General features: G+C 35.4%; 2 protein-coding genes and 2 long non-coding RNA genes across 13 annotated transcripts; 3 read left to right on the forward strand and 1 right to left on the reverse strand.

The window, feature by feature from the left end:
- Positions 1–915: 915 nt before the first annotated feature.
- On the forward strand, positions 916–10,523 carry LOC114251469 (uncharacterized). Of its 3 annotated transcripts, XR_016324804.1 has the most exons (4): positions 916–1,119; positions 8,399–8,584; positions 9,514–9,760; positions 9,865–10,523. It is a non-coding gene; the product is annotated as an uncharacterized LOC114251469 (long non-coding RNA). The 3 variants fall into 3 exon arrangements; XR_016324805.1 differs by lacking the exon at positions 8,399–8,584; XR_016324806.1 differs by lacking the exon at positions 8,399–8,584 and having other exon boundaries at positions 916–1,110.
- LOC149500682 (uncharacterized) lies at positions 2,713–8,073 on the forward strand. Of its 2 annotated transcripts, XM_089735923.1 has the most exons (3): positions 6,392–7,091; positions 7,261–7,559; positions 7,897–8,073. In XM_089735923.1, exons 1-3 carry the CDS (start codon positions 7,063–7,065, stop codon positions 7,950–7,952), a joined length of 384 nt encoding a protein of 127 aa, XP_089592049.1. In that variant the 5' UTR covers positions 6,392–7,062; the 3' UTR covers positions 7,953–8,073. The 2 variants fall into 2 exon arrangements, 1 of the variants encoding a protein (XP_089592049.1); XR_016324798.1 differs by lacking the exons at positions 6,392–7,091; positions 7,261–7,559 and adding an exon at positions 2,713–6,377.
- LOC149500683 (uncharacterized) lies at positions 10,192–11,843 on the reverse strand. Its single transcript, XM_089735746.1, has 2 exons — positions 11,781–11,843; positions 10,192–11,163 (listed from the first exon to the last, which is right to left on the reverse strand). Exons 1-2 carry the CDS (start codon positions 11,841–11,843, stop codon positions 10,192–10,194), a joined length of 1,035 nt encoding a protein of 344 aa, XP_089591872.1.
- Positions 11,844–12,413: 570 nt separating this feature from the next.
- Positions 12,414–16,925, forward strand: LOC149500684 (uncharacterized). 7 transcript variants are annotated; one of them, XR_016324816.1, is made up of 4 exons: positions 12,414–13,198; positions 13,587–15,010; positions 15,580–15,758; positions 16,269–16,925. It is a non-coding gene; the product is annotated as an uncharacterized LOC149500684 (long non-coding RNA). The 7 variants fall into 7 exon arrangements; XR_016324814.1 differs by having other exon boundaries at positions 12,414–13,101; XR_016324818.1 differs by having other exon boundaries at positions 12,414–12,768.
- The last annotated feature ends 6,432 nt before the right edge of the window (positions 16,926–23,357 follow it).

Below are 23,357 nucleotides of genomic sequence, written 5' to 3' on the forward strand. Positions count from 1 at the left end.
TCGACATTATCTTGGTATGGATTCCTGGCCACTCTGGCATCAGAGGTAATGAGATTGCTGATTCATTGGCCAAAGCTGCAATCTCCAGCAGCCTAGCCGACCTAAAACATCACTCTGTCCAAACTTATGATTTACTCCATCTTGCTAAGTCTAATTTAAGTAAGTCATGGCAAGCCTACTGGACAGAGTCCAGTAAGACGAAGGGAGGCTTATATGCTTCAATCCAACCCACCGTTCCTACAAAACCATGGTTTTTTAAATTCAAAAAGATTTCCAAACCAGTTATATCTGTGCTCTGTAGAGTTCGTTTAGGTCATTGCTGTTCTCCGGTATTTCTACATAAAATTAGAATACGTGACAATTCGTTGTGTGAATGTGGTTTGGACGACGGCAGTATAGATCACATTTTCCTCAATTGTCGCTTGAACAACTCACTCATATGGGACCAAGTTATTAGCGAACTGAAAATTCAACGGCCGGTAAATGTCCGTCACCTCCTCTCACTATTCCCAGACTCCCGTATTATAAATGCTTTTATTAAGTTTATAACTACTAACTCTATAAAATTATAATTATATGTAGTGCATTATTCTCTGTACATAATCTTTATTATAATATGTAAGTTTATAGTAACATTAAATTTGTGTTAGTCCCAGGCAACATTATTATTTCCAAAATGGGATACTTTTCATAATAAAAAGTGTATTTAAATAGCTCGACAATGTTCCATGTGTAGCCATAACACGACACTGGCAGAAATTGCTGAAAGTAGCAGCAGATTGCCATTATATAAAAAAAAAAAAAAAAAAAATCCCGGTTTTTTGTCAGGTTTTCATGTTATTTTTCAGGTCAGATTTTTTCTACAGTCGCTGTAATAAATTTATATAAGCTCGGGAAAAGTCTTTCATTGCTCAAAAGTTCTTGAACGCGGCGGGTTAAGTCCTCTGACACTGACACATAAGTGTCTGACACTGAGAGTGACATTCGTAAGTCATCATCTTCAAGGGCTGTTTTTGTTTTCGTTAATTCAAAATTTTCTTCCAGTTTTTCTGTTATTTCTGTTACTAGGGTCCGTCTTTGTGTGGAAAAGTTGGAGCATTTCAATATTATGTGCGTCAGGTCTGCATTTTCATCATTACAGAATTGGCAGTGGCTGCTATTTGTTATTTTCATTCGGTGCAAATGGGCAGGTGTCAGGCAATGCCCAAATCTCATTCTGTTTATGATTGTTATGAATTTTCTTTCCTTAAATAATTTGATATTGCAATACCACGGCTTGCATGGGATCTTCTTTTGAATTTCCTTATACCATATGCCTTTATTCTCTGAACATAATTGCCAGTAACTCTCCCATAGCTGTCTTTTCTCTACTTTAAGTAAAGTTACATAGTCCGTGAATGGGACCTTCAATACTTGCGAGTGGTCCTCGTCATGTTCAGCATTTGCCGCCCTATCTACTGTCTCATTCCCACAAATACCGCTATGAGATGGAACCCATTTAAATGTTACAGTTTTACCACTATCAAATATAATTTTTCTTATTAAATATATTAGATAATTGAGCTTATAACTTAACTTATAATTATCTAAAGAGAGAAGAACACTCATGGAATCTGAAATAATAAGTACATTCTTTTTCTCCTTTTCCATATCACATACGTACAATATACATTGATAAATAGCATATGTCTCTGCTGTAAAAATAGTACAATGATTATCTAATTTAAAACATTTAGTTAATTTCTTTTGCGGGTCATAATAAGCTGACTTAGTATTATTACCACTTTTGGATCCATCAGTATACAATACATAAAAATCATCTTTTTTAGATAGAAACTCATAAAATTCAAATTTACTGCCAACATGGCTAACATCTATTTCCATTTTAGCAAATAAAGAATCATATGAAACCACATATAAAGGCCATAGATCATTTTTGTAAATATTCTTTGTTTTCTTAAAAACTAAATTAAAAACACCTAACAGTTCTGGAAATTGTCCTGTAACCACATTATTTACAGTTATAAGTACATTGGATTGCTGAGAAATAGACAGAGTGTCAGGCAGTTTATTTAAGATAATAGGGCTATTGCATGCTAGTAACTTGGTAGAGAATTTTTCAGCAAATAGTATTCTTCTAATAGGTAGGGGCTCAATACAAGTCTCTACTTCCATTGAAATAATGGGAGTAGTGCGCATGGCACCACTTATTATGCGTAATGCCATGTTTTGAATTACGTCTATTTTTTTAAGAAAGGTTGGTCTAGCGTTCATATAAACTATGCCACTGTAGTCAAAATGGCTACGTATTAAGCTCTTATAGATTGTTGATAAAATATTAGGGTCAGATCCCCAGAATGTACCTGCCAAAGATCTCATAATATTAATACCTTTCATGGCATTGTGACATATATAATCTATGTGGCTTTTAAATGTTAATTTATTATCAAAAATAACCCCTAAAAATTTTTTCTCATTTACTAGAGGTATCTGTTTATTATTATAAAGAACTTTAACTGATGTGATGTCATTTCCTAAAACCATAACTGAACTCTTTTCACATTTGCTGGAAATTTTGGTGGTTGAGTGATCGAAGCAAGTGTTTTGGTTATTTATATAATTCTCGGGTGTTTTATTGGGTTCCATTCCTTGTTGATTAACTAATTATTAGTTTTGTGTTTATATAAGTGTGTTGTCTTATTTGTAAGTATTATAATATAGTAGTTTAGTGTAAATAGTGTAATTATGAACGGCGTCGACCCCCCCGATCCCGGGGGAGGTTATATCCTTGACACATCTAACTCTCCAATCCCAATGGACACGGAGTCACTACATCCTTCAAGAAAAAGACAAACTCCCCCAAATTCTGATTATTCTTTACCTCAAAAAAAAAATACAGTCGCGCAAGTTATCGGATCTGTTCAGTCTGTATACACTCTACCAGAGTTTGAGGGCAACAGAAAACGGTATTTGGATCAGGATGTTGCTCCTTTTTTAATCCACGTAAGTAAAGATTGTGAGATTTCGTCTAGTTCTTCGCTTCGCCCAATTAAGTTCGGTCACTTTTTACATCACAACAATATCAAGGACGTTGCTAAAGATGGTGTTAAACGTATCGGCCGAAACCGAGTCTCAGTCCAATTTAAAACTGCTGTTGCCGCAAATTCCTTCCTAGATCACCCAGGTCTTGCCGCAGCCAAATACAATGCCGTTATACCTTCTTATAATGTGACTCGCATGGGTATTGTAAGAGGCGTTCCCGTAGAGTGGACCTTAGAAGAATTAGTTTCTTCCATTGAAGTTCCAGATGGTTTTGGACGTGTCATCAGAGCCCGACGACTCAATAAAAAATCAATTGAAAACAACACTCCTATTTGGACTCCTACTCCGACAGTTGTCCTTACATTTATTGGCCAAAAGCTTCCTGATAGGGTTTACTGCTTTTTCAATTCCCTCCCAGTTCAGACATATATTTTACCAACTATTCAATGTAATAATTGCTGCAGATTTGGACATGTTGCTACGCAATGCCGGTCAAATGCGCGTTGTTTTATCTGTGCGAAATCTCACTCTGGCATTGAATGTAATAGTTTATCTCCGATACCTACCTGTTTGTTTTGCTCTGGTAACCATAAAGCCATAGATACATCTTGCCCTGAATATTCTAGACAGAAATCTATCAAACTGGTGATGTCACAAGAGAACATTTCATACAACGAAGCAGCAATCAGGTTCCCACAAGTTAGAAGATCTTTTGCAGACATTTCTCGTACGCCTCCCCCCCTTTTTCCCACTCAATCTTCCCAAACCCTAACCCAACCTTCTCCACACACCCAAGCCATATCCAATTCAGTCTCGTACCGTCGCACTTACTGTACACAAAAATCCCCTCCAGCTCCGGCATCCAGTCCAGGTTATGATAGGCAAGCTCATCAAGCAATCGTTATTACTCCCCCTTCTAGTCTCCCTAATGGGAGTGCCTATCCTTCAGATGATGTATCTCCCAATGACAATCTCCTGGAACTCTTACTGTCTACAATTTTGAATATATTTTCCCGTTTTGGGGACTTTGAACTACCGAACAATGTCATGTCTAAACTTACTGAGCTTAATAAAATTATTAAAAATGCCCAAATTCCTACAATGGAATTGTCACAGCATTCGTCACAAGAAGAATGATATCATCACTCTTATTAACAAATACAAACCTTCTATCTTTGCTGTCCAGGAGACATGGCTTAAGCCTGGATCCAACTTTAGGATCCCGGGTTTCTCATGTCTCCGGGACGATAGATCAGATGGTTATGCTGGCTCTGCTATTTTAGTATCCAGAAATGTGATATTTAAACAACTCTCCCTTCCTTCCCACAGTAATAGCATTTTTGCTGTTGCTGTTAGAGCTAATAATATTTCTTTCCTCTCCATCTACATCCCTGAACCTAACTTAGCTATTCTCTTTGAATTAAAAACTATTATTACAAGTCTTCCTCCACCTATCCTTATTCTTGGTGATTTTAATATTCACCATACATCTTGGGGTTGTTATTACTGTGATTCTATTTCTTTTCCTTTTCTTGATCTCTGTGATGAACTAGATTTGTGTTTACTGAATGACGGGTCCCCTACTCGCAGAGTTCCTCCATCTCAGAATCCAAAGACTGCTGTGGACCTTTCCTTAACTTCTCCTTCCTTGGCTTCTAGCCTCTCCTGGTCTGTCCTTTCTTCCACTCACGGTAGTGATCACTTTACTATCATTCTGTCAATTCCTGATTCCCTTCATTCTATTCCTACTGCTTCCCTTCCACCTCTCTTAAAATTTAATATTCACAGAGCTGATTGGTCTCAATTCAGATCTCATTTAGATCAAGAGATAATGAATATTCCTTTGATTAACCCTGTCAATGTCCTTTCTTCTTACCTAATTTTCAGAAACGCTCTTCTTTCTTCTGCTGCTAATTCTATACCTCTCAAAAACACTGTTAGATGTAAAATCCCTTCTCCTCCGTGGTGGGATTCGGAGTGCACTCAAGCTTGCCAGAGCAGATCAGAGGCAGAGAATGCTTATTCGGTTGCGATGAGCTCGGAAAATTTCATCTCTTACCAGAGAATTGCTGCCAAGACTATAAGGCTTTTATCAGAAAAGAAAAGATTTGGTTGGTTGCGTTTTTGCGAGGAGCTTTCTCCTATTACTCCCCCTTCTAAAGTCTGGAAGAATATGAGACGATATCGCTGCTCTGTTCCTGCTCTTGTCATCTCATCTAACGATCCTTCTGACTGGATTGAACATTTTTCTTGTAGGTTAGCTCCTCCCTCTGTACCTTGCTTGGAAGAAACCTTTCCCTCCGCTTTTTCCTCTAATTCTACTGATGATTTTGAGTCTCCTTTTTCTTGGGAGGAACTTTCAGCTGCCTTGGAGGGTTTAAGTGATTCATCCCCAGGAATTGACGGGATTCCATACTCTTTTATTTCCAAAAGCAGTAACTCTGTAAAACGGGTATTCCTTTCCATTCTTAATAATATCTTTTTATCTGGAACTCCACCTGACGAATGGAGGACTCAGATTATCATCCCTATTTTAAAACCTGGAAAGCCCAGCTCTGACCCTTCTAGCTATCGGCCAATCGCTTTGTCCTGTACAATGGCTAAGATATTGGAACATTTAATCAAGAATCGTTTGGAATGGATTGTGGAAAATAGAAACATATTAGCTAAATCTCAGTTTGGATTCCGAAAAGGTTTTAGTACTATGGATAGTTTAAGCATATTTCTAACAGACGTTCGTATTTCCTTCTCTAAAAATGAGTCTTTAGTAGGTGTTTTTCTGGACATATCATCTGCGTATGACAATGTTCTTCTTCCAGTGCTCAGGCAGAAAATGCTCCAGCTGAGTATTCCTGTGAAGATTGTAAACATAATTTTTAATCTCCTGTCTCATAGATTCGTATATATTCGTGCTCCAAATTATTCTTCCTCTCCCAGACAGCTGTGGAAGGGGCTCCCCCAAGGGTCAGTCCTCAGCCCGTTACTTTACAGTATTTATACGTACGATTTAGAGCTTTCGGTTAATTCCTTTTGTCAAGTTCTACAATATGCTGATGATCTCGCACTCTATGTTTCTTCTAAGAATATTGATGAGGCCTCTTCTCGCCTAAATTCAGGTATAGGCTATCTCCAAGACTGGCTCTCAGACCACGGTCTGTCCCTATCTATTCCTAAAAGCAAAGTGGTTGTTTTCTCTCGGTCCAGATCTTGTCCTAACGTTTCAATATCTTATGATCAACATAATTTTTCGGTTGTAGACAATGTGAAATTTCTTGGTGTTGTATTAGATTCTAGATTAACTGGTGTCCATCATATTAATCATATTGTTAAAAAATGTGAAAAAAATATTAACATTTTGCGTTCCTTATCTGGTGTCTGGTGGGGCTGTCACCCCTATACTCAAAAACTTATGTATAACGCCTTAGTACGTAGTCACTTAGACTATGGCACTTTCCTTCTGGAACCTTGTAACAAATCTGCTATGAGTTCCCTTGACAAACTTCAATCTAAATGTCTGAGATTAATCTGTGGAGCTATGAAATCGTCACCTATTAATGCTCTTCAGGTAGAATGCGGCGATGCTCCCTTATTCCTTAGAAGACAATACTTATCTGACCGGTTCCTTTCTAAAGTCATTCAATCCCCTTATCATCCTCTTATCTCTAAACTTCATATCCTTTCTGATTTTATCTCTTCTAATAAATATTGGTACCACAAGGATTATCCCTGCCTTTTCAATAGTTTTGTCAGCTATCTCCGCCTTCCTTGTCCTGTATTTCAGTATCAAAAATTTCCTCTTTTCGACATCTCTTTTAAGGCTCTTATCTTTCAGCCTCAAGTTCTTTTAGATCTCGGCATAGAAAAAAAATGTAATTCTGCAAATTCCCAGTTAAATAGATACATTGCCAAGCATTGGCCCGATTGGCTCATCATTTACACTGATGCTTCTAAGTTGTCAGACCAGGGTTGTGTTGGCTCCGCTGTCTGGATTCCCAAATACAATATGATTCTCAATTTTAAATGCCCCCCTCAAGCTTCAGTCTTCTCTGGTGAGTCCATAGCTATTCTGGAAGCACTATCATTCATTGAGTCCCATAAACTAAATAAATCTGTTATTCTTACTGATTCTAAGAGTTGTTTACAGGCTATCGTTGCTAACCAATTTAAATCTAAATCTAAATTTCCTTACATACTTAAAATTAAAAATTTACTTTTCAGCTGCCATTCTAAAAACATTGAAGTTGTCCTTGCTTGGTTGCCTGGCCACAGTGGCATTTTAGGTAATGAAACTGCAGATCTTTGTGCCAAAGATGCCACAACAACTGGCTGTATGGATCATTACAGAATTTATTCTAATGATTTAATCCCAATAGCTAAACAACGATTGCTTTCTTCTTGGAATTCTTGCTGGCAAAAGACTAGTTTTTATAAAGGTAAACACTACGCTGATATTCAAGGCTTTATTCCTCCCCGACCTTGGTTCTGCAACTTCAAAGATTTACATAAACGCGTTACAAGTACGATCTGTAGATTAAGGCTAGGCCATACGTGTACCCCCGTCCACCTGGCTAAACTTCATATCAGGGATAGTTCTATTTGCGAATGTGGTCTTGACGAAGGCTCTCCAAATCACATGTTTTTCAGTTGTCCTCGTCTATCTTCCTCCCTCTATGATCTCCTTCCTCCTGATATTCCTCGCCCCATTGATCTCAAATCTCTTCTTTCCCTTGTCAACTCTCCTTTCGTTTATATTCTTAGTTCATTCATTAACCAAAATAACATTAAGCTGTAGTTTGTCTGTCTTTTATCGAACTAACCCCTGTATATATATTGTGTGCGTCTTATTTGTTTTAGGTAAATCAACAGAGATCCTGTCATCAAACATTCTTAGCTACTCACTTAATTCTTAGTGAATATCTGTGACCTTGCTCGTTCACGAAGCCCGCTATAGAAAGCAGAGTATTATATACACTTGACATTGGCGAAATCTAAAAGGAAACGCCATAAACCTAAGAGATAGATAGATAACTCTTTTCACTGTTAATTTTAAGTTTTAAATTTAAGGAATAAAATAGATTTAATTGTTGTAGTGCTAAGTTTATATTTGTTTCAGCTGAATTTATATTTCTGTTTATAGTATATATCAGGACATCATCAGCAAACTGTAGAATTGAAGTATTATGAGGAATAAAATTAATAATTTGTGAAGTATATAAATTAAATAATAGTGGTGACATGCAAGCTCCTTGCATTAGGCCTTTCCATGTTTTTTTTGGTCCATGTAATTGATTGTTATATTTGACATATAGAGTTCGATCAGATGAAAAATTAAAAATCCATTTTAACAACTTTCCAGGTAAACCAAGATCATGTAAAATTTTAATCAGCTGTATAAGATCAACATTGTCGTAGGCTCCTTGGACATCCAAAAAGACACACACTGCAGTGGATTTAGATAGCTGGCAACTCTTCATATCATTTAGGAATGTTATCAAACTTTCAGCTGTACTCCTACCTTTACGGAAACCAAACTGACAAGGGGGTAATAGTTTATTTGTCTCTACAAAAAAATCTAATCTTACTTTGATCATGTGTTCTAGTAATTTACCAATGCATGATGTTAGAGAAATTGGCCTATAAGACTTATAATCATCTGGTGGTTTATCAGGTTTCAAAATAGGTACTACACACTGAGTTTTCCATGATTCAGGTATTTGTTGACTAAGCCAGAGAGAATTGAGAATATCAAGTAATTTGTTTTTCACTGAAATATGCAATTTCTGTAACATGATATATGGGATGTCATCTAAACCAGGCGCTGTGGATTTTCTTGATGTCAGAGCTATATCTAGTTCATGTAACATAAATGGTTTCAATAAAAAATTATTGTTTAGGTTATTATTGTTGTCAAAATACAGCTGAATATGTCTAGTTCGGGTATGTCAGTCTGGGATAGTTTATTAATAAAATCATTTATCCATTCGTCATTTCGATATACGTTTCTATTTACATATATTCTTTTAAATTTTCTGATATCGTTCCAAATTTTAGTCAATGGAGTGTGTCTATTAAATGAATGACAGAGATTTTTCCAGCCATTCAATTTTGCCTGTTTGATAATTATTTTTTTATGTGCATCAGCTTTTTTGTATTCAATATAGTTTTCTAAGGACATGCAGTTTCTATATTTTAATAAAGCTTCTCTAGATTTCCTTACAGATATAGCGCAGTCCTCACTCCACCATGGTGCAGGGGCATTTGAGACACGAATATTATTTTTATGAACAGGAATACAATTAACTTTAAGATTGTTTAAAATTGAACAAAATTCTTTATAACTTTTTAGAGGATCATGACAAGTAGTTGTTAAAAAGCTATCAAACATTACTTTAGATGTTTCCATATATACATCCCAATTTGTTCTTTTGAATAAATACTTTTGTGAGCTATCCTTAATTTGATACTTTTTAGGGGAGGTAATCAGATCAATAAATGTTGGATAATGGTAGCTACCATGAGGGTCATCCCCGACTTTCCACTCACATAGTGGAGCGAGGACTGGGCTGACACAAGTAACATCTATGGCTGAAGAATTGAAGCCTGATCTCTGTATAGTAGTGGCTGATCCTGTATTCAAGATGCATAAATCCAATTCATCAAAAATATCTATTAATTCTTTACCTCTTGAATTCGTAGTGCTACAGCCAAAAGCAATATGGTGAGCGTTAAAATCGCCAGAAACTATACATGGCTTCGGTATTTTACTAATAATATTTTTTAATTTATTCAGTCTAATCGAATTACGACTATTATTGTTTTTAGGTGGACAATATACACAAAGAATGGACACTGGTCCTGATACTGTCGACACTACAATAGCGATACTTTGAATATCCTGATAAAATGCTGTTTTGATAGTTTTGTATTGAAGAGTATTTCTTATCAATATACCTACACCGCCATGCTCGTTTTGTGCATTTTTTCCAATGTAATTGTATCCGGTTATATTAACAGAAGGACTAGATTTTTTAAGCCAAGTTTCATTGAGTAGACACAAATCTATGGAATTATCTTTAAGTATAGTTTTAAGTAACCATTTTTTATTGTTTATGCTTTGAATGTTAAATTGCATTAATTTAAGTGGATCCATTAGAGGGTTAAATTTTGTTTAAGTATATCTTTAATGTGTGTCATAGTTTTTGCAGAATTTGAATTGGCTATCATTACTATAGTTTTAACAAGTATTTCTAGGAACTGATTATCATTTAATAAATTTTCATAAGATACATTATTAGTTGAGTTTAATTTAGTAGGTTGTTTTTTAACAGAATTAGGATTATCTATTAAGGCCTGTGATTTAATTTGATTCTTTTGTATTGAATGATCTGGTCTGTTCTGAAGTCTTTGCAAAGGTGGAAATTCTTTAGATACAACTGTAGCATATTGTTTTGCTAAATAAACATTTTTATGTTTTTCATAAAGGGCTTGTTTCACTGGACAAAATCTTGAGATAGCTAAATGATCGCCTTGGCAATTACAACATTTCAGAATTTCACTTGAACAATCTTTGTATGAATGATTGCCTGAACATTTAGAACAGACCTGTTCATTCCGACACACTTTGGCACTATGTCTAAATTTAAGGCATCTGAAACACTGCATCAAAGGTGGTACATATTGGAATACCTTATATCTCCAATTATCTAAATATACAAAATCTGGAAGAACAGTACTCGAAAAGGTCACACTTATTATGGACATTGGGACTATATTTCCGCCTACTTTTTTTGTGAAACGTCTAACAGCAATGATTTCTGAATCTGATATTAATTTGTCGAAGAGTTCAGTGTTACTCGTTTCTGTAGGAATGAATCTTATCTTCCCCACACGCTCCACTGAAGATGCCGGAATGTAAGCTTTCATGTTATTTTCTTTAAGGCAATTATGGTTTATAAAATCATTGGCAGCCACTGCCTGTTTAAATATAAGCATTATTTTATTAGCATTAATGCGCCTGTTCTCTTTGATGCCCTTCACCTTAAAAATTTTTGATAAAAGTAAAGGATTTTTGTTACCAATTTTATCTTCTCTACTGATACGCATCGTTTTCATCAACACTGGCTGGAAGAGAACTATTTTAAATCATGGTTAAGAATAAGTCAAAAGGGAAAAGATTACGCTTACTCTAAGTTTTGTTTAACACATCTTTCGATTGGAGGTGGTGGAAAAATGATCTTGTGCGACACATGAATATTGCTAAATACCTTAACTCGGTTCCCAGTTCCTCTACCATTAAAAAGCCAGTTACTGTTTATCAAAAAGGTAATATTGCTGACGATGTAAAGAAAGGTGAAATTTTCCTTTCGTCGTTTGTTGCTGAGCACAACCTTTTTTTGAATGTCATGGAAAACCTCCCCCAACTGAAAAAAACAATCTGTAAGGATTCTACCATCGCAAAAGAATTTCCTTGTGGCCGTACAAAAACAACAGCTATTATAACATCTGTGACCGGAGATACGGAAAAAGAAAACTTAATCGCAGACCTGAAAACCAGCAAATTCTCATAAATTATTGATGAAAGTACGGATAGATAATGCGTCAAACTTTCTTGTATTGTCGTGCAATATTATTAAACAAGAGAATAAAAGATGCGTTTTTTACACTGATACCCATTCAAGGTGTCACTGGTGAAAAATTATATGAACATCTTGTAAAAACATTTGCAGAGAATGGAATACCTTATAAAGATAATGTGGTGGGATTTGCCGCAGATAGGGGTAAATGCAATGATGGGTCAGCATAATTCTGTTACAAGCTTGTTGCAAGTGTCTTCAAGATATACCCAATTTGTGTATTGTAGTTCTATTGACGTTCAATAAGTATGTACTTTCATTTATGTTGAATAATTTTTTTGATTTGATTTGATTTGATTAAAAAATGCGTTTGCTTAAGATCAGCCGATTCTATTTTACAAATGCTGAATAATTCATATAGCAAAATTTATATGCAGGTTTTTGAATTTCCTCTGAATTTTTTCACAAAATTAAATCAAACCAATGTAGTCCGAAAAGCCGCAAACACAATAATTACATGAGAATTTTTGCGAAACCTATAAATCTTTTCTTAATTGCTACATAGACAGTTCATACTTGCTACGAACTGAAATCCAGAACCTCCAAATTGATAATATTATACTAGACTTTAGACACTACAAACCCATTTTTTTTTTTTTTTTTTTCTTCTTTTTGGACCCAACACCAAGTGTTATTTGCCACTTTCAAAATAAAGGTTAGGAAGCAAAAAGCAAATCAGAAAATATAAGTTATATAAGGTTTAGGCAGGAAAATTGGATTAGGATTAATATAATTAGGAAGAATAAATAATATATATAATTATAATTTTAGTTTAAAACTGTTGAGGAATAAGATAATAATTTTATAAATAACTGGGTCTACTGTATGTAATAAATAAGGTACAGATATAGGGAAAGGAATACTAAGTGATGATAAAGAACTATATAGTAGTGAATGATCAAAAAGGGGACATGAAAGAATAATGTGATTTAAATCGCCAATGTCCGCACCGCATTCACACTTATTGCTATCCAGCACTCCGATCGTCGCTAGATGTGCCGGACTACATGTGTGGCCTAATCTCATCCGTATCAAACTGGAAGTCTCATGGCGTTTAAAATTATATTTGTAGAACCATGGTTTGGAAGGAATGGTTGGTTGTACCTTTCGGTAATATTTCGCTTTATCGCCATTATACCACTGTGCACTCCAAGCATTATTCAAATATGTTTTAGGGAGGCTAACTAAATCATGACTATAATTTTTGAAACAATAAATATCACCACAATTGATAGCCTCGTTTGCAATTCCATCAACTATTTCATTTCCTTTAATTCCGCAATGGCTAGGTATCCATACAAATGATACTGTAAGATTTTGATCCATACATCTCATTAACAATTTTCTGCAGTCTAAGAGAATAGGGTAAATAGGTTGAGATTTAAAAGGAAATTTTGCAAGAGCCTGTAAAGCACTCTTTGAATCGGTTAGTATTAATGTTTTCTTTAGTTTAAATATCAAAATGTATTCTATGGCCTTGTATATTCCAAAACATTCACCAGTGAACACTGATGTTTCAGATGGTAATTTTATCTTTTCAACTATTTTTGATTGCGAATGATAGACTCCTACACCAACACAACCTTGAGGGTGTTTAGAAGCATCTGTATATATATGGTTATAGTCATTCCAATCTTGGTCTATTACGAAATTAAAGTTAGTATTTGGTTGCGGTTGGTACTTAGAAACACCCATGTCAAGATGAATATCCGGCTTTAAAATCAATGCCTTATAGTTTACACAAAATAGAGGGAAAATATGAGAGTGATGAGTTGGAGTTTGAATAGACAAATATTTTCTATAGCTAATTATTAAACATGGTAACTGTTTATGTTTCCAAAATGAAGAGGATTCTATGAGCTCATTTAGAGTTTTAAGTTTGGTAATAATGTGATTATTTTGGATTTGTAGGGATTTGAAAACGAATTTATCAGATAAATATTGACGTCTCAAATGAAGAGGAGGATCAACACATTCTACCTGTAATGCTGTAACAGGACTAGATTTCATGGCTCCAGTGATAATTCGGAGTGCTTTAGACTGTATAGAGTCTAGTTTTTTGAAAGCATTCACATCCCCTGGTTGAAGTAAAAAAGTACCATAATCTAAAACTGATCTTACTATGGCATTATATAAAAGTTTTAAATTGAATGGGTGGGCACCCCACCATACACCGGCAAGAGAACGCAAGATATTCATATTACTCAAACACTTGTTTGTAATGTAATTACAATGTTGAATTCCATTCAATTTTGAATCTAAAATTAAACCTAAAAATTTAACATGACTATTTACAGAAATTAATTCATTCTCATACAATATATTAATTGGAGGAAGAGAACGTTTTCTAGAGAATACAACAATAGAACTCTTGGAGGCAGAAAGGGAAAGTCCATTATTATCTAACCAAGATTTAAGAGTTAGAAATGAATTCCTAAGGGATAAGCCAGCCTTATGTATGTCTTTATTGCAAGTGTACATAAGGAGGTCATCAGCATATTGAAGAATTCTTACTTGATTTCCAAGGGTCTCTTCCAAATCACAAGTGTATATATTGTATAAAATTGGACTTAACACAGATCCTTGAGGGAGACCTCTCCATAAAGTTCTAGATTGTTGTGAATCTGAGGAGGTAGAGTTTAAAATGATAGTTCGATTTGACATTATAGTAATAATCAAGTTAGCTAGTCTAACAGGAACCCTTATTTTCTGTAATTTGTAAAGGAGTGTAGGAATATGTACATTATCATATGCAGCGGAAATATCCAGAAATCCAGCTACAATAGATTCAGTGTTTGAGAAAGCTACCATAATATCCACTATAAAGATAGCAAGATTGTCCATTGTGCTTTTACCCCTTCTAAATCCGTTTTGACTGTCACTGAGTAAACTGTTACTTTCCACAAACCATTCTAATCTAATTTTAATTAAATGTTCTAAAATTTTCAACATTACAGATGAGAGAGCTATGGGTCTGTATGACAATACATCTGATGAAGATTTACCCGGTTTGAGAATGGGTAAAATAATTTGTTTTTTCCATGACTCTGGGATAACACATGTAATGAACATAGAATTTATAAGGTTGAGGTAATATTTGAGACTAGAATCACTCAAATGGGCAAAGAAAGAATAAGGAATCTTATCATCACCTGGAGCAGAGTCCTTAAGATTCGAGATTACCCCCTTCAGTTCATTAAATGAAAAAGGTAAATCAAAATCTGAAACTGGATCTGAACATGAGAAAGGAAGGACAGACGGAATAAGAACTAAACATTCTTCTGGAACATAAGGGGGAGCTAATTTATCAAGAAACTTGTCAGCCAGATCATAAGGCAAGTCTTTGACTGTATTTTCTTTATATGCAGATCTAAATCTTCTTATTTGGTTCCATACTTCAGAAGGTGAGATATTAGGACAAATCGAAGCACAAAATTTTTTAAAACCTTCTCGTTTCTTTTTTAATAAAAGATTCCGAGTACTATTGATGCTTTCTGTTAGAATATCAAAATTTTCTGTAATAGTTTCTTCTAGATATAATAATTCGGCTGCTTTTCTCTCCTTTACCGCCTGAGTGCACTCCCGGTCCCACCAAGGAGGAGAAGGAATAAAAATACCAGAAGGGCTTTTAGAAGGGAAAACTTCATCAGCTGTTTCTATAAAAGCAGAAGCTAAAATTTTTGCTTGTGCATCGGAATCTAAGTTATTAATATTTTCACAGTTGGCAAGTTTAATATCCAAACGTGATTGAAACATTTTCCAATCCTCATCTGTTACTTGAGATAGATTGTACTTTATTGTAGACTTATGTTTAGAATGATCCTTAATTACTATGTTATTGTTTGAAAATGAAATAATAATAGGATAGTGGTCACTTCCATAACTTAGTTTTAATGTTTCCCAGGACAAAGACGGCACCAGAGATGGGGAGGAAATAGATATATCAGGAGCACTAACAATTTGATCAGGGCCAGTTCTACGAGTTGGACTTCCGGAATTTAAGATACACAAATTCTGTTCATTAACAAAATCAAGAATTATATCTCCAAATTCATTAGATATTGAGCTTCCCCATGTTTGATGGTGAGCATTAAAATCACCCATTATTATGATTGGTCTAGGAAGATTTAAAATAATATTTATAAACTCTTTGTAAATTTCTACAGAAGGGTGGGGAATATATACACTAACTATACATATATTATTTACAATGACCGCAATAATGGATAAACCAAAACTATGATCAGGTATATCTACAAGTTTAAAGCTAAGAACACTATTTACAAGAAGAGCAACACCACTGTACCCGTCAATACGATCTTCACGGATACAGGTATATCCTTTGATTTTGAAAGGATATATACTTTTCAACCATGTTTCCTGTAAAGAAACTATGATTGGAGAGTGTTTATTTATTAAGTGAATGAGATCAGACTTTTTACTTAGAATACTTCGACAGTTCCACTGAATCATCTTTTTTATTTGTGGAGCCATTGTATATTTTGTTTAAAATTTGTTTTATGATATCAGCTGCGTTGGACGGTGTAGCGTTATTAGGAGCAAGTAAATTAATAAGAGCAATAATTATTTCAGCCACAGGAGATTCGGAATTTTCATTAAATTTTAAAGCAGAGCCATTAGAAGGAGATGGAGCATCGTAATCTCTTGTAAGATTTCTATGGGCCCTTTGATCAAAACCTTTATCACCTTTAAAGGGAGATCGAGGTTTCATAAAAACTGTTTTTTTATATGACGATGGACTTTTACTGGCAATTACTGGGCTGGGGGCAATAGATTCATGAAACGTTGAATGATTCTTACGATCCGATGGAATTGAAGAAAGAACATCAGCATACGATTTATACACTGGAGGATGAAGTTTACATGCTTCCAAGTATGACACACAACTGTTCGCCATTGTCTGCTTTATGGCCCTTTGTCTTTCAAATTCTGGACATTTCTTATTTATAGCAAAGTGTAAGCCGTTACAAAGACAACAGGAAATATGTTCCTCCTCTACATTACAAGAATCTCCTGTATGATCTTGACCACATTTAAAACAACGCGGTTTCGATCTACACTGAGCTCTAACATGACCGAATCTACAGCAATTAAAACATTGAACTGTAGGATAAATGTACAAATCGACTGGTAATGATGTAAAACACATATATACTCTTTTAGGTAAAACCTGTCCATCAAATGTTATTACCACGGATTCTGTGTCAATAAAAGTTTTGTTATCATTTACTGTGATTTTTCTTCTTAATCTCCTAATTTTTAGGATTTTTCCGCAACCTAACGGAACACTGATGTTATTAATTATTTCTTCTTCAGACCATTCTGTAGGAATATTTCTAACGATACCCATGCGAGTTACTTGAAAGGTAGGAATGAATGCTCTATATTTATTCTTCTCTAAAATATCTAAATCCATGAAATTGTTAGCCGCATTAAAATTTTCAAATGTTAGTGATAGCCTGTTTCTACCAATTCTCTTAAGACTGCCATTAACAATATTTTTAATAGAATAATTTTTCAAAAATTTGCCAAAAGAAATTGGGTGCAAAATGGTATTGTCATTAGATGCCTGTATTTGTTTTTGAATATGAATGACGTAAGGGGCAGCATCCGAGTCACAATATTTATGTCTTCCTATAAATCTAGGAGTGGCATCATTACTTTCCATTTGAGTCGGATGATTAGGAAATATATTAGTAGACACTGGATCATGAACAGAGCTATTAATCTTTAAGCCTTTATTAGGACCACTTTCCTCACATTGGCACTGGCAGTCGGTGTTGCCTTTCGAGTCACACTTGCTCCTTTTCCTATTGCAGTGTCTACAAATTCTGCGAGATGCACGTTTGCGATTTACAGATGTTTGATGTCCGGAGTAATCGGTATCTACAGTAGAATCGTCATGCTCGACAACAACATTATGCGCCACTGCGGGCACTGACGATAAGTCACATTCGTCATTTACTTGTAAAATATTAAAACTATTAGAAGCAAGAGTCCCCCCGGGATCTCCCGGGGGGTCCATTTTCCGAAACAAGGTCAAAAAGACTTACCCGGCGACGAAATTAAATACACTAAATAAAGAAAAATTAAGTATATATAAAAATATGTACAAACTTATCCTAATCCAACTATACGATAATTTAAAAATTTTTAAAATAAAAAACACGACCGCCAAATTTTATGCTTCCCGCGCTTTTTCCTTTTAATTTTTAACTTTATCTATCTAGCTCCATAGATAATAGCAATCTCTCTACAAACCCATTGAGGAACTACATCTTGGTGTGAATGTTGCCATATCATTGTCCGATTCCAGTTTGATTCCAAGTGATATTCTTTATAGAAGGAGCTAAACAAATCAAATGCCGTTACGATTTTGTTAATAAAATCACAAAAATTTGAACTTTAGGTATGGCGTTTAGCTATGACTGGATCTTAATCCAATCATAGCTAAACGCCGCAGTATATCGTCATTGATTTACATTGCCGAGGCGTTTCCCAATATAATCGGACAAAATATACAAGAATTAGATACCGAATGGCGTCATTTAAGAATGAACGATAGCTTTTTGGAATCAAGTGAAGAAGATCCTGAATTGTTTTGGTATGAAGTCAACTGTGTAGAAGACAGTGATGGAAATTTGTTATATCTGACTCTTAACGAACTGGTTTCTGCATTATTATGTCTGCGTCACTCCAGTGCTGCGGTTGAAATTATATTTTCTGCAATAAACTTGATTAACATTTAAACAAGAAACTGATATGAATTTAAATAGTCCGGTCAATTTAGACATTCGAAGTTACAGAATGATGATTACAGAAGATGAAGATGTTGCTAAAGTTCAACGACGTTGTTCTGCAGCTTTGATATTTCTCGTGCAATCATCATAGCCATCAAATACGACAGTAACTCTGGAACCAAAATGTCTACGTACATATTGAACGTATTTATCTAAGATAACGTTGAATGATTCTTCGCTATCCCACACAACGCGGTGTAGTAAGTATCCTCCGTCAATGATGTATGTCGCATTAGTGTTGTTAATATCAATATTTACTTTTTCAAGACAATCGAAAATGGTAGATTTTTGTGTATAAAATAATACAACTCTAGATGTATATACGTGGCGTACTCATGCATATTATGACGATAACAACTTTTATAACTTTTTGAATCGTTATATCTCAGAAACGGTGGCTTGTAAGAAAAAAAGTATTGATACATTTTTTATAGATAATTTTATGATCTACAATTTTTGTCTGAGGTACTTTTATGATAAAACTTACCGTTTTGCTGAAAATCGCGAAAAACTCATTTTTTTGACCTTTGACCTTGAATAAAAATTTTCCTTACAGGGGAATGATGGGGAACTTCTAGACATTGTTTATAATTATGTTTTGAACAATTTCACAGAAATTCAGCTTGTTGGGACTTTATGTAACTTCACTCTCATTTTTTGGTTTAAATTGACCGGACTAAAAGTTCTTGGTAGCACAGAGTCCAATCTTTAAATCGCAGAGTGCAGGCAGCCACGAAATAATACACTAACACACTTTTACGAATTAGTATTAGTTACGTCGATGTTTTAGAATTTATTATCGAAATCACAGTTTACTTATTTTATTTTACTTCACTAAGTGTCCGATATTTTTCACTTATTCCTATGACAGCTCTTGTCACTGCTTTTATGTATATGTTTTCTTTTCATAAGGAGTTTCTATACTATCAACTTTAATACTTTCCCTAAACATTTACATAGCACACAATCCTAGCGCCTGGCGTAGAACTGCATATGACGTACGAGGTAGTGGTTTGGTAAGGATGTCTGCGACTTGATCCTTTGTTCCGATCCTTACAACGTTGCAGATACCCTCAGTTACCAATTCTCTGACGTAGAAATGTCTGAGCCGGATATGCTTCGTTCTCTTGTGAAACTCGGGGTTGTGAGCAAGACGAACAGCAGCTTCATTGTCCACATGCAGAACCGATACGTCCGCAATTGTAGTCAATGCCTGGAATAGTCTAGCAAGCCACATTAGTTCTCTGCCGGCTTCACTGGCTGCCACAATTTCGGCTTCTGTAGTGGAGATAGCGACCGATGTTTGTCGCTGACTGATCCATGAAACTGCGCCTCCAGAATAGCGACAGATCACTCCCATCGTGGAACGTCCGGTTTCTGGATCACCTCCGTGGTCGGCGTCGCTAAATCCTTCTAGGATTTCAGGTTTGAGACCAGCTTTATATGAGATCCCATGCGAAAAGGTACCTTTGATGTAGCGCAAGATACGTTTTACCTTGAGCCAATCTGTCTTTACAGGTTTCTCCAACTTTCTTGAGACAACTCCGATGGCATAAGCAATGTCAGGGCGAGTACCAACCATTAAGTATGCCAGAGCACCGACAGCTTCTCTATATGGGAAACAGGAAGCTTCCGTTTCTTCTTTCCCTTCTTGAATAGTCTCTCTCTCAATCGGTGTGGAAACGGGATTACAGTCACTAATTTGAAAGCGGTCTAATACCTTTTTCGCGTATGCCTCTTGGTTGATGAAGATGGAGCCATCCTTTCCTCGATGGATTTGAAGACCAAGATAATATGTCGCTGGTTTCGTCGTTATGCGCAGTCTCTTCTTCAAATCTTCTAAGAAGGCGTTAGCCGTGTCTTCATCAGTGGCAGCTACTAATCCGTCATCGACGTACAACGTGATCATTAGTTTCTTCCCGTTAACTTCTCTTGAATATAAGCAGCAATCAGCTTCGGACTGTTCATATCCAATAGAATCTCTTGAAAGCATGAGTTCCAGCACCTTGGTGCTCGTTTAAGTCCATACAGCTACGGTTAAGCTTGAAAACGGTAGACGTTCCTTCCGTGAGGTTGCACCCTTCTGGCGGTTGAACGTATATTTCTTCCTCGAGCTTTCCGTTCAGAAAGGTTGTGCAGACGTCGAATGGGATTAGATGTAAGTTTTCATGCGCACTGAGTAGTGCTCGTACAGTAGTCATGCCTGCCACAGGACTGAAGGTCTGGTCATAGTCTACTCCTTTCCTTTGTCTGTACCCTTTTACGACAAGTCGAGCTTTGTATTTGTCGATCGTGACATCTGGATTTCGTTTGATCCGTAAAACCCATTTGCAGGGAAGTGCTTTTCGTCCTTTTGGCAATGCACACGGCGTCCAAACGTCTTCGAAGGATTTCAATTCGCTATCCATTGCCCTTTGCCATTCTTCGCGATCGTCCCTTTTCATAGCGTCTGCGAAATTATTTGGGAATGTTTCAGTGATACAGACGTAATCTCTTAGTCTCTCAGGACGTGGAATCAGTGAGCGATCTCTAAGATTATAGCCGGTTGGCGGTGGTTCAGCGTCATAAAATTCTTCTGGAACTGTCATTTCGTCTTCATGGTCATGGTTTTCGTAGAGGACTTGATCCGATTCTTCTCCCTCGAGAACATGATCATGCTCGTTGGAGATTGTTTCGGTAGTTGTATCTTCCTCGTAAACGTGTGTTTGCTCTGGAATTGTAACTTCTCTTTCTAAGTTCGTATTTGTCTCTACTAAAGACTAAAAGTTCTTGGTAGCACAGAGTCCAATCTTTAAATCGCAGAGTGCAGACAGCTACGAAATAATACACTAACACACTTTTACGAATTAGTATTAGGTACGTCGATGTTTTAGAATTTATTATCGGAATCACAGTTTTCTTATTTTATTTTACTTCACTAAGTGACCGATATTTTTCACTTATTCCTATGACAGCTCTTGTCACTGCTTTTATGTATATGTTTTCTTTTCATAAGGAGTTTCTATACTATCAACTCTAATAGAAACCATTTAGGTACTGAAACGATGGAGGGACTAATTTTAAAAAATACTCAATAATATGTTATAAGTTTAATATCAGTAACAATTTGATTTCCAAAATGAATAAAATATGTACAAAAAGTATGTAATAAATATATTTTATATATGTAACTTATTGTTCCCATACATATTTTCTACAGATTTTTTGACCTTTTGATTCAGATTTATCGAATTGGAATGTGGCAACACTGATTCGATTCTAACCATAGACTTAGCACTAGAAAGTGATCCTTTTAGATTTAATATGAACCTATAGTGAGGGGTAGATCTCAGGGGTATTTAAAACTATGGGTTAGTCACCAATATCGAACTTCGAATTTTAATCTTCCTTTAACACAAACAATTTTCAATTTTATACAATAAATACATTTAGACGCGGGCGCACGCTATTCACACTCAAAACGGAAGCGCCCGGAACATAGATTATACACTGTTAAAAAGATCGACATAGATGCTAACTATGTATAGCGAGCGGGCATACGGCGGCGAGAGTGACGTACCGGTCGGTTTGCTACAAACCATATTATTTATAGAATAAAAGAACAAATATAAATAAATATAAATATAAATATTTTACTAACAATCACGCCACGTTAACTAGTCCCGTGCTAAGTTCGTAAAGAACTTGTGTACCAGATAATGGAAATAAATATAATATTTTTATTATACACATACATATATTTAATATACACCCATAACCCTGGAAAGACATTTATATTTATCACACAAATATCTTCCCTTGGCGGGATTCGAACCCGCGACCCCCTTGTGTAGTGACCATGTCACTTACCACTACACCAGACGGCCGTTTGAAAGAAATATTGGCAAATTTAAATGAAAGAGGAAAGAATGTCCAATTTAAATGGGTACCTGCTCATTGTGGTATTTTTGGCAATGAAGCTGTAGACTGTGCAGTGCAAGGTGTATGTGACGAAGACCACACTAATGTAACAAAAGTACCGTTTACTGACTTCCAGCAGAAAATATCGGAAAATGTTAAAACGCTGTGGTATGAACACTGGAGGTCTATAAGTCAAGAAAAATGGAAATGGTATACAAAGATACAGAATACCCCGCCACATGTACCTTGGTATAACAAATTTAAAGAAGCTAATTCCAGACAATTCATTACCACCATTAATAGATTAAGATTCGGTCATTGTAGAATTCCTGCTCATTTGTTTAAAATACGTTTAGCAACGGACAAATACTGTCAATTTTGTGTCAATGAGATCGCTGATCTGAAACATATTGTTATGAAATGTCATAAATATAGTATAAATAGATTAATTTTAGTGTCTGAGCTGGACGATGCTTGTAAGGGTGATTCGCCTTTACAAACAGGCGTAAGGATGGACTTAGAAGTAATTTTATCAAACCCGTTGTATTTTAAGCCAATTTATAGATATATTGTTAACACGATAGGAAATGTTTAAAAACAAACGAGTAATGTTAATACTTCAATTTGATGCTGTTTTGTTTAATAACTACTTGTAAATTTTTACGTACTCCATGCGTGAAAATTAATTTAAGATAGGCTATAAGGTCTTGTAACCATTGGCCGTAAATAAATTTAAAAAGAATAATCTAACCATAGATTAAACACTTAATAATTGAGAATTCTAACCACCAATTAAACACAATATGTACATTAAATTTGAGCAAACCATTGTTTGGAAGCTGTTATACACAACGGTGATAATATATTTATTTATTATTTAATTATTCGACTTTAACGTACCTACTATTACGTTGATAAAAGTAAAGTTGTGTTTTGGAAAAATGAAAAAGTGTTTTTTGTG

Source organism: Bombyx mandarina, chromosome 20 (genome assembly GCF_030267445.1).
Source record: "Bombyx mandarina strain Sakado chromosome 20, ASM3026744v2".
NCBI classification, from domain to species: Eukaryota; Metazoa; Arthropoda; class Insecta; order Lepidoptera; family Bombycidae; genus Bombyx; species Bombyx mandarina.

What these genes read in the sequence shown, in the direction of transcription:
- LOC149500682 (XM_089735923.1), top strand. Translation starts at nt 7,063, where the DNA reads ATGCCCCCCTCAAGCTTCAGTCTTCTCTG. An exon ending in TCAAGCTTCAGTCTTCTCTG is followed by an intron (nt 7,092 to 7,260) that starts GTGAGTCCATAG and finishes TTTACTTTTCAG; the next exon opens with CTGCCATTCTAAAAACATTG. An exon ending in TTTACATAAACGCGTTACAA is followed by an intron (nt 7,560 to 7,896) that starts GTACGATCTGTA and finishes TATTTGTTTTAG; the next exon opens with GTAAATCAACAGAGATCCTG.
- LOC149500683 (XM_089735746.1), bottom strand. Translation starts at nt 11,843, where the DNA reads ATGCTGACCCATCATTGCATTTACCCCTATCTGCGGCAAATCCCACCA. An exon ending in CACCACATTATCTTTATAAG is followed by an intron (nt 11,164 to 11,780) that starts GTATTCCATTCT and finishes GTTCTCTTCCAG; the next exon opens with CCAGTGTTGATGAAAACGAT.